Source organism: Dermacentor albipictus, chromosome 7, assembly GCF_038994185.2.
Source record: "Dermacentor albipictus isolate Rhodes 1998 colony chromosome 7, USDA_Dalb.pri_finalv2, whole genome shotgun sequence".
Classification (NCBI taxonomy): Eukaryota; Metazoa; Arthropoda; class Arachnida; order Ixodida; family Ixodidae; genus Dermacentor; species Dermacentor albipictus.
This window is the reverse complement of record NC_091827.1, coordinates 18788891-18802421: the sequence shown is the minus strand read 5'-3', so window position 1 is coordinate 18802421 and position 13531 is coordinate 18788891. Positions and strand designations below refer to the sequence as shown.

The 13531-nt window shown below is 44.8% G+C and overlaps 2 protein-coding genes across 2 annotated transcripts; one reads left to right on the top strand and one right to left on the bottom strand.

The window, feature by feature from the left end:
- Positions 1 to 187: 187 nt before the first annotated feature.
- On the bottom strand, positions 188 to 9207 carry Aven (Apoptosis and caspase activation inhibitor). Its single transcript, XM_065425107.1, has 6 exons — positions 8879 to 9207; positions 8654 to 8792; positions 6416 to 6576; positions 4297 to 4612; positions 2196 to 2282; positions 188 to 291 (listed from the first exon to the last, which is right to left on the bottom strand). The coding sequence occupies exons 1-6, from the start codon at positions 9050 to 9052 to the stop codon at positions 233 to 235; spliced, it is 936 nt and encodes a 311-aa protein (XP_065281179.1). The 5' UTR covers positions 9053 to 9207; the 3' UTR covers positions 188 to 232.
- Positions 9208 to 9352: 145 nt separating this feature from the next.
- Positions 9353 to 11891, top strand: smid (nuclear valosin-containing protein-like smid). The gene has a single exon (XM_065425105.1). The coding sequence runs from the start codon at positions 9494 to 9496 to the stop codon at positions 11693 to 11695; it is 2202 nt and encodes a 733-aa protein (XP_065281177.1). The 5' UTR covers positions 9353 to 9493; the 3' UTR covers positions 11696 to 11891.
- Positions 11892 to 13531: the final 1640 nt, after the last annotated feature.

Sequence of the window (13531 nt, the reverse complement as noted above, 5' to 3'; positions counted from 1 at the left end):
CTTTTGTCAACCTTTCTGAAAAAAAAAAAAAAAGCTCACTGAGAGCCAGGGAAAAAGTTGCCGTCTTGTCTTCTGTACCTTCTGTTTTTTCCATTCGTGCTTTCCGACATAAATGCACTTCTACACTGCTCAGATAGACATTGACAGCAGTGAACTTTGCATTGTGATGAAATCCAAACATGAGAGATTTCGGTTTCAAAATAATGTGCTTTATATAAATATGTTCCATGCGTTAGTCTTGCAAAACACTGTCTAACCAGTCTTCTAGGTCTACTGTCGGCTTCTGAGGTTCTGCAAAAGAAGAAAGGGGTTGACAAAAGCATGAGAGAGTAAAGTTTAGTGAAACACTTGCCACTTGATTTTTGTAGCCTTCAGTATTGACAAGCGCTTGAACTTACCAGTGTATGAAGTGCACCTTGGGGTCAACTTTCACTTTTCCGTTAAACTACCATCAGCATAAATTAAAACGAAAACAAAAAAGAACTGTTCAGAATGTCTGTTACGTATAATTACATGACGGTGTGATTTGCAATCCTCATGTAGCTAGATTATAAGCATAGTGCAGCACCAAATGTACATTCCAAAGCCTCGGCTGAGTCATGGTTACAAATGCAGACAAACTTTGAAATGCCAACGATGCATCCTAGTAATTAGAAATACATTCGCATTTGAATGTACACCGATACAGTAGTGCATGGGGGAATGCATAAATCATCTCGATAAACAACTGCTTAAAGACTTCGAATGAAACTTGTTGCACATAAGAGGGAAAGCCGAGTTCAACCAACTACAGGAAGAGTGTTTTGATTTAGAGCCTCTAATATTTCATAAAGATTGGCAAATATTGGCAACTAAAAAGACAAATTGAAGCATGAAATTGTACAAGCCCTTAACTCTGAAACAAAAAATGGATATTGCAGATATTGCAGACTGTATGTGTTGGAGCAGAGCTGCATTGACCTGTGGAGCTCACCGGTGCTAAAAGATGTGCAGGGAGGGTAGCCCCTCTTTCAGTTTTACGGGAACCTAAGCAAACATGGAGACGTAAGGTTAAAGATGCCTTGGAACTGGTATCTACCGTTAGATGTGCCCTCCGTGAGCAGACGTTTTTTTATGACCCTAAACGAGAGGCACCTTCGATTTTCGAATACCGATGCGGCATTGCAAGACTTTAACTGAACAAGCAACTTAGCACAATAAACACCACAGACACAAGAAAAGTGGACAAAGACAAGCGTTTGTATTTGTACACCTTTCTTGTTTGTGTAGCTTCTGTTGTGCTAAATTACTTGTTCAGATATGAAAAACCAACTAGCCCAACAATCAATTTTTCTAGATTACAACACTTGAGGAGGACAACAATGAGTGACACCAGATTGGCTTCCCACAAGCAAAAGATGCAGTGCTTCTTACTTAAGTGCAGCCTGTGTGGCTCACAGAGTTTGTTCTGGCACTTGCAGTTTTTGAGTTGTGCAGCCCTATGTTTGAGCATCCAAATCGAACAAAACAGATGCACGAGTTCACGATTTATGGAAAATTGTCACAATGCTTACGAAGCTTTCGCAAAAGCCCTACTCATAAGTTAGTGGCATATTAAAGAATGTCGTACAACACATCACTTTTGTCCAATTTAGAACTCTCTCGATAGACGTAATTTACAATACTGTGATATCGTTTATTTTTCCACTGTTGTATTACCGAGTTGAAAACGTTATACTTGTTTTCTGACATTTAACATAATAACTGATGGCCTAAAATAAAAGAAATCTGCTGCCTACACTCAGTAAATTTCATTGTTTTCTTTTAGATGCATCAAACCCCATCGAATGCAGTGCAGTAGATGTGAACAAAAATTATTTCTGTATTCTCATGTATTTAGATAGGAGTGCTGTTCTCTGCGAGTCGGCCGGTACTGATGTCACATCAGATGTGCCATATTCTAAGATATGTGGCACCACTCCAATTTTCACTTTGTCGCTGCTTTCTTACTCACAAAAGCCCTGCTCTCACTACGAATGATCAATTTGTCGTTACCGAAAGCCTAATTTTTCAATCTAGCTCAACTTAATATATTTCTCCTTTAATGTCTCATTAAGCAGCAGTATATTCAATAAGTAATAAATGTTTTGCACAAGTAGCTAAAAAAAAGAAGGGCATGAAGTAACAAAAAGAACTTGGTTGTGAACAAGTCTTACGAGGTGCCGGCTTGACTGGCTCTTCCGTGGCTTTGAGTTTAGGTTCAACAATGGTTGTGGCCGTCTCTTCAACTGCAGGTAACACGTCTGGGAACAGTAAGAAAGCAAAAAAGGAGGCCCCAATTCAGAACTTTCAGCGTTTAGCGTCTTTGAGATTGCAAGGAGATGCTTCCTTGACTGTGCTAAGCATATGACAGCCAAGCACATGATTACCTTCGCATGATTTTTATTCAGCTCCTTGCACAAACACTACCGTGACCGCATGCCATTTCTTTTTACTACACCAGGCCTACAGCAGGCTTTTCGACAAAAGCTTTGAGCAATAATACAAACAATGCATTAGAGATTAGGAGCTGATTTCTTTGGCTATATGTGTATTCCATGCCAGTGGGCACCAGAAGTTGCGAAATAATCATTAATAAGGTACTTAAGCAACTAATAGAAGCAAATAATTTTATATGATGGCTGTAGCACACACGTAATTGTGAAATTGAAGCCACAGAGTGCTTGAAGCATGGCTACTTAGAATTCAAAGGCCTTTAGCACCAGTTTGGAGATGCGTTCCCCCAAACTCTGTGGGGAGGTACATTGATGTTCCACGCAGTCCTGTCCAGCAGTAAATGAAGAAGGCCTTGTGGGAAGATCACTTGCGAGACACCAGTTTACTCGTGTCACATTTAAAGGACAATTTACATATTCAAGCGCCAATTTGGCCTACCTCGTCACCTCTATGCCATACAAGTAAAAATTGAATGAAATATATTCAGAGGTCCTTTCTTTTCTTACTTGAACAGGCACTAAAACTCTTTTTGAACACAGTAACAAATAAAAAAAATCTCCGCTCTGTAGACAACACTTCTACAAACACACAAGCCAAATGTCATTTCACTGCATGCAGCAGGGCACCTAAAACTATTGTATCATAGATAGCTTACTCTGTCTTGCAGCTTTCCAGACCTCCACATCTTTTCCTCCCTTATGCAATGTGTTCAATGACGTAGAACGAAGCGCGCGATGACCCATAGTTGCCAGCCACTGGGCATGCATGTATGTCTTCCCAGATTTTCATGGAAATGGGGAACTAATGAGGCGTTAATGCATCTCGCCCGTCCTGTCGCCACTCCTTTGTTACCCTCGGGCAGCTTTGTCAGTAGCCCACCTCAAGCGATTATCATGAGCGCACCGCAGAAAGAAGAAGAGGTCATAGGCAAAACACTGCTATCGGCACCGCTGTAGTTGAAAGGAAACATTGCGCTCTTTATCTATCTGTTCTTATCGGGCCCCTTTCAAAAGTTTATCCGAGACTGTATTTTATGAAAGGCAAGGCACTTCTTCCTCTGTGTTGCTCAGTTTACAAAAAAAAAGAAAAAAGAAAGTGCTTTAGGGTACTTTTGACTTTCTAACTTGCTAAATAAAGGTTGTGCTCGTAGTTCTCATGCTCTGAACATAAAGATTTTTTTTTTGGTCATATAGACACATTCAAATCCAGGTTTTTCCCCACATATAATAGAACAGTAGGATTTGATGTCCAGTACTAGAATCTGTTCCTTGAAAAAAAAAAAAGAAGTTTTGATACTTTTCGAATATGTAATTTTTGTTACCTGTATTAGTTTTTTTTTTATTGTAATCACTTGCCTATGTCAACTGCTTCAATTGGCCTAATTGCTTGCTTACTAATATACACTTTTTCACACTTCTGCCATTGCCCAATGATAGTGCGGTAGCACAAATATATTAAAAAAAATAATAAATTGTAACGGAACCGAACTACCAATCAGCCAGGCTCATCGCCAGCGATCAAATATAACGAAAAAGAAGCATTGATCAGCCAGGCGAATCGTCAGTATTTATGCACGGTGACAGTTCTGGCTGCTTGTCGGGTTAAAACTCCACAACGGGTTCAACCTCTCCCGTCTTGCATACTCTGTAAATAAACGCCTTAGAATAGATGGAGATGCGGGGTACGACTCCCTCAACGTTGGCAACGCGCTTGGTTGACCATCAGTTCTTCTTTGTTACATAGATTTAAAAACAAAAATTAAGAAAAAACGAATATAAAATGCATAAATAATATAAACTTTGGCAATATACTATAGCACACCTTTCTCATTTTGTTCATCTGTGAGCGAAAGCAAAAACTGCAGGTTTCTCTCATCCTCTCCCTTCTTGTCGTTCCGCGAGTCGTCCGACCAAGGCGACTTGAGAGAAAGGTTGAGCAACTCCTCCAAATCATCGTCCTCTTTGGTTGGCTTGGGCTTTGGCTTGGCTGCTGCAATTATGGCTGCTTGTAAAGAGTTCTTCAAGGACTCGCCAACATCTGGCATTGTCTTGGTCTGTCGCTTCCCAGTCCGAAGGAAGGCCTCATACTTTTCTTTGCAGGCAGCTGCCTCGTCTTTGAACTCCTGTATAACGCTGGCCTGAAGAAAAAGAAATGAGCAAAACTTTCATTCCAGTGCAAGTGCATTCCTCGACGTGCGACACCTCATGCACGAATGCGCAGGATTGAGGACAATGCAGGAAGCTTAAAGCAGTCACGTCCTTCAATGACTGGGTTTAACCATGGGTTAACATCCTCCCGAAGAGACACTTATAGCTGTTGTGATTTTGCAAAATGCCGAATCTGAGCTTGTAGATTGAAACGAGACTTAAGCGAGAGAAATCCCAATTTTGACGCGGTGTATATGCTCATGCAGCAGAAATGTGTCAGCGTGTCGCCATCTCCGACTCGGAAAATGACACTTTGCACATGGTGCTTTCAACAAGGGCGAACACTCCAAGGCACTCGTGTGGCTGCCTTCATTCAGGTGTATGAATGAATGAATTCTTTTTTATTAAAAGAAAAGGGAGGAACGAAGGTCGCTGGTGGGGGAGGAGGGACATACGAAAGAGAGGTAGACAAACACTAAATCACGCGAGCCACGCCGCTAGCAACGCCAAAGTAGGCTAACTTTACTAGGTGATCAGGGTTTTCGAGAATGTCATTCTGTAAAGCTTCATTATGGTAAAATAGAAAAATATTGCTGTCATCTCTATAATTATTGAATTTGGGACTGTGTAAAATGAGATGCTGCAAGTTGGCTTTGCATACGGTGTGGCAGAAGGTGTATATTCGGGGGGTAGTGACATTAATGCCCTTCTTTCAGTCAGCCAACGTCTGCCATTTGCGAATTATGTCAGGGGTACTGGCTGTGTTGGCAAGTATTTTATTTATGAATATTTCCTGGGTTCGGCTGAGGGCGAGGTCCTTAAACGTGTGAGGAGGAGTGAGATGTTCAAGTCTCTCCCGTTAGTGTACTTGAGGAAATGGTGTATTTGTGCCATTTCAAAGTGAGAGTTCGGCAGTAAAGCCGCATAGAGGTGGTCACCAAGATCGGGAGACCCGCGTAAGAGAGGTTGGAGACAATAAGGTAGAACTCCTGATTGTGAGGTGACAAAACCATGCGCCACCTCGCCAAGTCCAAGTTTGTTCAGTGTGAAAACATGCGAATATAAAAGGCAGTGTTTTGTGCTAGATGCCCGCTTAATTTTTCTTTAGACAAAATGCAAATGGTGTGAGAGTGATTTTGGATGTACTTACCTAGCATGCGAGTATTTCTAACTCCAATTAAAATGTTTTTCTTTAGGCAGTAAAATTGAGGCTATAACACAGATGTTGGTTCTAGTAAGCACGATGTGTCCATGATTAAAGAGTTTCAGTTGCCTTCGCTAGACTGTGTGCAAATTTAGTATTTTCTTTTCTCCTATAGGAATGTTTCCTGGACCAGGATGAACATTTCTTCAATTGCAAAGCTTTATTTTGGAGAAACCTGCATGGGTTTCCTTTGTAGCTTTGTGCTACAAGTTAGGTGGATGACACATTTCCCTTTGATGAAACATTTAAGTTGATAGTATTCGGCATTTACATTTGCTTTTCAGTGTTTGTTTGTGCCTGTGCTTTTTATGCCTGCATTTAGAATCGTCAATTCTCACTAACTTGCTCAAGTGTCTGTTGTATTCAACACAATGCTTTAGCTTGAAAGAGATAAATGTGTCAGATTGGCAAGTTACACAGGGCAGGAATATGTCTAACCAGGAAATGGTGCATTATCGTTTAGGACCTCATTTACAGACAAGGGAAATGTACTTGCGTAAATCCACTAACACGATTTCTTAAATATTGCACAGGCCATGAACAACAAAACACAGCCAGGGGCGTGTAGCAAGTTCATACAATTCCTCACCGGGAAAATGTCCTCTGGTAGACCAAGCCGCTCGTGCAGGGGAATTGTTTGCAGCGCCTCAACGATTGTGTCGCAGTCGATGGAGAGAAACTCGCTGAGCTCGGCTGGTTCGTCTTGCCAGTCCTGTTGCTCCTTGAAGCGAAAGTGCGCGCTCGCTCCAGCTGTAAAATAATATGATTATAGTTTTTTTTCATTAGAGAGATTTGTGTGCGTAACTGTTAAATGTTCTGTAACTGCATGCCACATTGTTCTAATGAACAGGAACACAACAATGTATTTTCTTTCTGTTCTATGTACAACATGTTCTTTTTTAGTTTGATTACAGCTGATATTTGCTACAGTGCAACTTCTTTTGTTAAATATCTGTAAGTTTCCTTATGTGACTGTAACGATGGTACACCAGAAAAAGACAGCTTGCTTGGTTGCCTAAAAGCATTCTGCCAGCTGCATCATGTTCACACACACACCATGGATTGCATACTTTTATGTTCGTTGTCTTCTAACACTGGTGTACATGTTTGCCTTCTCAATCTACCAACAGAGGGTGCTACACGCCTTCCTAGCTTTTTCTGTAGGCTTTAAGTATATCCCCATTGACTGATGTTTTCTGACTTTCACTGTCCCTGTATTGTAGCCTTTCCTATGGGGTGTAAGTATAAACAAACAAGCAAGCAAAACATATATGCCTAAATTAGGAAAGCACTAGCTACCAAACTATATGCCCTTGGTAACATCCCACAGTGTTTCAAAAAGTGCAAGGAATGCGGTGAAGTGCCAGCAAAGGCTCCTGTCCTTGCTGCCGTATGCACAAGCACTTAATAAGCACAGATGCACAATGCCTCGATTAACTTTCTCATTTAGCTAGTCAAATGTTTCACTGTAGGTTTACTGTACAAATGGAAAAAAGGAGAGGAGAACCCATATTGTACATTGCTGAATATAATCAGACCCTGAATCCAAAAGCAGACAGTTGCAATTTTCCAAATAACAAAACAGTCTCTTCGCATGAAACAGATGTAGGTTGCTGGAAAGGTGATCTAACATTCTACACTGTTATTTAATGTACATTTAATGGACGTCAAGAGTGGGAGCAAGCCACACGAAGTATAGAGGTGAAATGACAATTATTAACAGAAAACTCGCAAGCAGTTAGTGTAACGTTGCTAGCACATGACAGGGAGACATTAAGCTCTGTTGTTGTTCTATCTCTAGAGCCACATTCGCCAACATTCTCAAGGCGACTGCGGGACCGCCGAATGAAATTTTCTACAACACCCACCTAGGAACAGGTCTAAACTACCTTCTCGTTCTCTTCGGTTGTTCCATTACTGGCACCACTCTCCGGAGAAGGGCAGGATTAATAAACCAACAGGCGGGAGAACAGCTGTCATCGTAGCTCAATTGGTACAGCGTCGCACAGGTGATGTGGAAGATGTGGGCAAGCTGTCTTTCATTTGCCTTTACCTAATCATTTCTTGATTACAATTAAAAACAACAGGTAATTAACTTCCCCTAAGTTTTCCTTGATGTCACTGTCCCCTGCCATGCAGGTTGCATCTAACCAAAATATCAAGCCTCCCGGTTGCCCCTTTTCTCTCTTGTTCAATGAATAAGAGAGCAGTAATCGTGTTGCCATAAAGGCTAAACAGTTGCTTGATTTTTGTGAGAATTGTGAGGTTTAACATCCCGAAACTGCACAGTGAATTATGAGGGACTCAGTAGTTTAAAGGCGTCAGGCGAATTATGACAGCTTTCTGCGGACAGCCCTCATGAGTTTACCAACAGACTGTACTGCCTCACTTTCGTATTTCCCGATGACCCCCTGTACCTCGCTTCGACCACACGAAATAAGTACACAATGGAGTCCTTTGCCTTATATGCGTGCAGTATAGAGGCTGGTGTAAATGGGCACAGTTGATGACGTTCGCTTCAGACGGGAAAGGAACGTTTAACGGTGAGGGGCACAGCGGCACGACTAATGGATCGCGCCGACACGGAGAGGGCCTCGTTCAGGCAAGCCCAGTTAGAAAGTCCTATCAACAGTTTCCGGTTGTGTGAGCTCTCAACACAGTGCACCGAATTTACCGGCTATAACTCTGCGACAATGACCAGGAAACATGATATGGAGCTCGTGACAGAAAGGGTTTGAAAGCACGCTTTCATCTCGATGCTCACTCGATCAAACATGCCAATCATTAATATTATTTTTTTTCGCAATAATAACTCTCGTCCACTCGCCTGATGCGCTCAGCAAGAGGTCAAAGTCCTCGCCGCGCTTCCTGTTGTACTCGGTTTCAACTTCGACGGGCTCGTCGTAGCGACTCCAATTGCTGGTGAGTCCCCGTTTCCTAAACTGGGGGTCGCACGTGGGTTCTATCTGCAATACGATACACGACAACGAGAACAGGCCTTTAGAGTTCGATCTCTTGATTTTACGAACGACAGGCTCGTGTTTATTTTTACCGGTGTAGGAGCCGTAGTCGCTACGGATGAGCTTTTGCTCTCCGTTGGGTTGGACGGAACATCTCCACCGGATTTAGGTTCCGTTTCCTCCGTCGACTGTTTCGTTTCAGCGTCCAGAGGCTTCCACTTCTGCCTTTTAGCTTCTTTTCTCTTCTCTTTTCCTTTCGGAGCCATCGCGATTTCTAGTTTTACCAGCTGTCGTTGACAATCTTCACTCCGTTGTGTCTACGATCACGTCGTCAGCTACATTTTATAAGCGCTGCCATCTTTTGGATTCGAAACGAACACTGTACTATATCAGCCTGTAAATTTTTTCTATAAAAGTAAAACAATACAACTAACGTTTGCAAAAATTAAATGTAACTGTTTTTAAATAATTTGTAAAACTAAAGTTCCGACTCCTAATTTAGTAAAATTTGTTCTTTGAACAGCTGAATACTGATTGAAAACCTAGCAACAATGAAATCAAGATGGCAGCGTCCATGGCTGCGCGTTGTTTACACGTTGTTTCAAAGCGTGTAAGCAGCGGTGTTTAATTAACTTGCTTCCAGCTCAACGTCTACACCGTTTATGACCACGCATGCGTAAAAGTTATAGCTTAGCTGGCGTATAAGCATGAGCGAGCCGCCAGCAAAGCGCAAGCGGTATTCTTTCGGCGGCGACCCGCGACTCTTGCCTCGCGTCAGGCAACTTCTGAGCGAGAACGACGATCTCGATGCCGAAGGCATTGTAGCGACGCTGCAGCGACGACATCCAGAGTACAGACGCAAGAAGAGGAACGCTCTGCTCTACTCTGTGACAAAGGCGTTGGAGATCATAGTGCAGGACGGCCCGCAGCCGGCTACGGATACGGCGGGTGAAGACGATCTCGACGGCAGTAGCGTTACAGACGAAGACGTGGTGCCGTATCCCGACCAGAACACGATGAACAAGTCCATAAACGATCTGTACAAGACGCCCGACCCCAAGCAGGCGCCGAAAGACAAAGGCGCCGGTTCGGAGAAAGCGCGCAGGACGCCGAAGAAGCCCAAGTCCAACGACGTGGATGCGGCCATACAAGACAACCTCAAGAAACGCATGGCCAAGGAGAAAGAGATTGCGCTGATAAATCCGACGGCGCGGTTCGCGGACTTGGGTGGGATGGAAGGCCCGTTGGAAGAGGTGTGCAACATGCTTATGCACTTGAAGCACCCGGAAGTGTACAAGAAGTTGGGCGTTGTGCCGCCCCGAGGGTTTCTGCTGCACGGACCTCCCGGCTGCGGGAAGACGCTGCTGGCGCACGCCATCGCGGGTGAGTTGGAGCTTCCCATGATTCGCGTGGCGGCGCCCGAGATTGTGGCCGGGGTCTCCGGCGAGTCCGAGGAGCGCATACGCGAGCTGTTCGACAAGGCCGTCAACAGCGCCCCGTGCGTCTTCTTCATCGACGAGATCGACGCCGTGACGCCCAAGCGCGAGACCGCGCAGCGGGAGATGGAGCGACGCATCGTCGCTCAACTCCTGTCCAGCCTCGATGACCTGTCGCAGCGTGAGCTGCCCGCCGAGGTGCTCGTCATTGGAGCCACCAACCGTCCCGACGCCCTGGACCCCGCCCTGCGGAGAGCCGGGCGGTTCGACCGCGAGGTATGCCTCGGCATTCCCGACGAAGCTGCCCGCGAAAGGATCCTCACCGTTCTCTGCCGGAAGCTGACCCTTGGGGCCGACGTCAAGCTCAACGTCGTTGCTCACAGGACGCCCGGATACGTCGGCGCAGACCTGATGGCCCTGACGCGGGAGGCCACGATGTCCGCGATCAACCGAATCTTTCGCGGGATCGAAGAAGGCGTCAAGGCGACCGGCGACGGTCCGCGGAACCGTCTGGACATCGCCGTCTCCCTGCTCAAGGAGGTTCCTCCTTTGAATGACGAGCAGCTCAAGAACCTCTGCGTCGACGTCGCGGACTTCGAGGGCGCCCTGAAGCTGGTCCAGCCCTCGGCAAAGCGCGAGGGCTTCGCGACCGTGCCGGACGTCACGTGGGACGACGTGGGCGCCCTCGCTTCCATCCGGGAAGCGCTTCAGGTCGCCATCTTGGCTCCCGTGCGACACCGCGACAAGTACGAGGCCCTGGGTCTCGTCACTCCGTCGGGAATCTTGCTGCACGGACCTCCCGGTTGCGGCAAGACCCTCCTGGCCAAGGCTATCGCCAACGAGTCCGGAATCAACTTCATCTCGGTCAAGGGCCCCGAGTTGCTCAACATGTACGTGGGCGAAAGCGAGCGCGCCGTGCGCCAGTGTTTCCAGAGGGCGCGCAACTCGGCCCCCTGCGTCATCTTCTTCGACGAGCTGGACGCTCTGTGCCCTCGACGTTCCGATTCGGCCGACGGGGGCTCCGCGTCGCGAGTGGTCAACCAGCTTCTGACCGAGATGGACGGCCTGGAACCGAGGAAGCAGGTGTTCGTGCTGGCTGCGACCAACAGGCCGGACATCATCGACCCGGCCATGTTGCGGCCCGGTCGTCTGGACGAAGTGCTCTACGTAGGTCTGCCCAGCTCCCAGGAGCGCGTGGAGATTCTGAAGACGCTGACGAGAAATGGAACGAGGCCGCTTCTCGAGGAGACCGTGTCTCTGGAAGAAATCGGCAATGACGAGAGGTGTGAGGGCTTCTCCGGCGCCGACTTGGCCGCCCTTGTGCGTCAGGCGTCGGTGATTGCACTGACCAAGTACCTGAAAGACGGGGCTGAAGGGCGGATTCTGATTGGCTCCCAGCACTTCGACGCTGCTTTTGGAAAGGTGTCGGCTTCGAACAAGGGACGCAGGACTATTAAGAAAGTGGAAGGATGAATGTGATGCATGAGATATGTGTTGTGTGCACACACAAACTTCAATTTTTTGTTTGTTCTTAATTTTAACACATGACCCAAATCGTCACTGTTGCTTCGCTCATTCGTCAATGACGGTGCTGCTCATTGAAACCTTACCATATTTTTGTTCGTTTTCTTTGACTGGGGGAATAAATATTTGTACATGCACTTTGAAACCTGTGTACATCTGTCTTGGCCCAATATCTTTTGTGTGATGGAATAATGATTAACATGTTACTAACAGTGCTACTCGATCAACTTCGGCCTCGCTTAGGTGGGGTTGTTGTTTATGTGTGCAGATGATTGCTTAATTGGCGCCACTTATTACACATATTGATGCATTAATTGCACTAGGAAAAATCGAGCAGTTGTGACTGTGCGATGCATTCTTTGCAGCAGTGAAAAAGCCTCTCGTACTCTAAAGCAGTTAAGACTATGTTTTCTCACATGGACACAGTAATCACAGGTTCATGACATGGTCTCCCTTTAAAATCTTAAAAGCTTTAAAAGTTAACACAAGAAATAATGCTCAACTTCATTCAATTGTAACTGTGTGTGTTGCTACCTGGTATGCTTGATATAGACCAGTCGATTGCATGAGTTTCGAGAGCATTGTGGTTATTTATTTATTTATTTATTTATTTATTTATTTATACATACTGCAGCCTCAATGAGGCTATTGCAGGAGTGGGAGGAATAACAAGCATACAAACACTTATAAACAAGCTTGCATGAATTGTTTCAGTGGTAGTGAACAGATGTTGGCCTGTAATGAATTCCAGACTTCAATTGTTGATGGAAAAAAACTGTATTTAAAGGAACCAGTGCGGGCAAAAAAGGTTGACATACTTAGAGCATGGTGACTCCTTGTGCATGAGGGTTTGGAAAAAGTAAAATAGTTATCTGGAGAGGAGAGGCGAGGAGAATTGATTAACGTGTGCAGGAATTTTAGGCATTCAAGTTTGCGACGCTCTGCAAGAGGAGTGAGAACAAGTAGGGGAAGAGAGTTAGACGGCGAAAATTCCTTGTCATATCTGCTTCAAAGAAAATGCGCTGCCTTTTTTTGCACTGATTCTAGTTTTTTGACGTCATAGTGTCTGTATGGATTCCATACAATGCAGCCATATTTTAATATGGGGCAAATGAGGGTTTTATATGTAAGAAGTTTAGTTTCTTGAGGGGCAAGACGCAACGGACGATGTAAGTAACCTAGTCTTTTAGGGGCCTTGTTACAGGTGACATTAATGTGTTTCGGCCATGACAAATTGTGTGTTAGTAGGATGACTAAATATTTGAATTCGGAGACCCTATTTAAAGTAGTATTGGTAAAAGCATAGGCAAAGGAAGAGGATGAGCCTCGTTTAAAGGACATGGAGGAAGTTTTGAAAAAGTTGATATTCATTTGCCATGCTTTGGACCAGTTACAGAAGTCAGCAAAATAATTGTTGAGGACAACATGATCAGTAGAACATTTAAATAGTACAATATAAAACGCAGGCATCTGCAGAAAGGCATATTCTAACTGAAGTGTGTAGGGGAAGATCATTAATATAAAGCAGGAATAATAGAGGACCCAGCACTGAGCCTTGGGGAACATCTGATGAAACAGGCATCAAGGGAGAGTTAGTAGAGTTGAAACATACATTTTGCGAACGCTGGGAAAGAAAGTCCGATATCCAGACGCATTCTTTAGTATAGCGAACAGCTTGTGCATAAGTTAGGGTGCATAATTTAGAGAGGCGTAGAGGTTTTTAAGAAATGCACGAACGAAACTTGAGTGTTTAGCTTTTGAGTCGCTCCTTACGGCTGTAGTAAG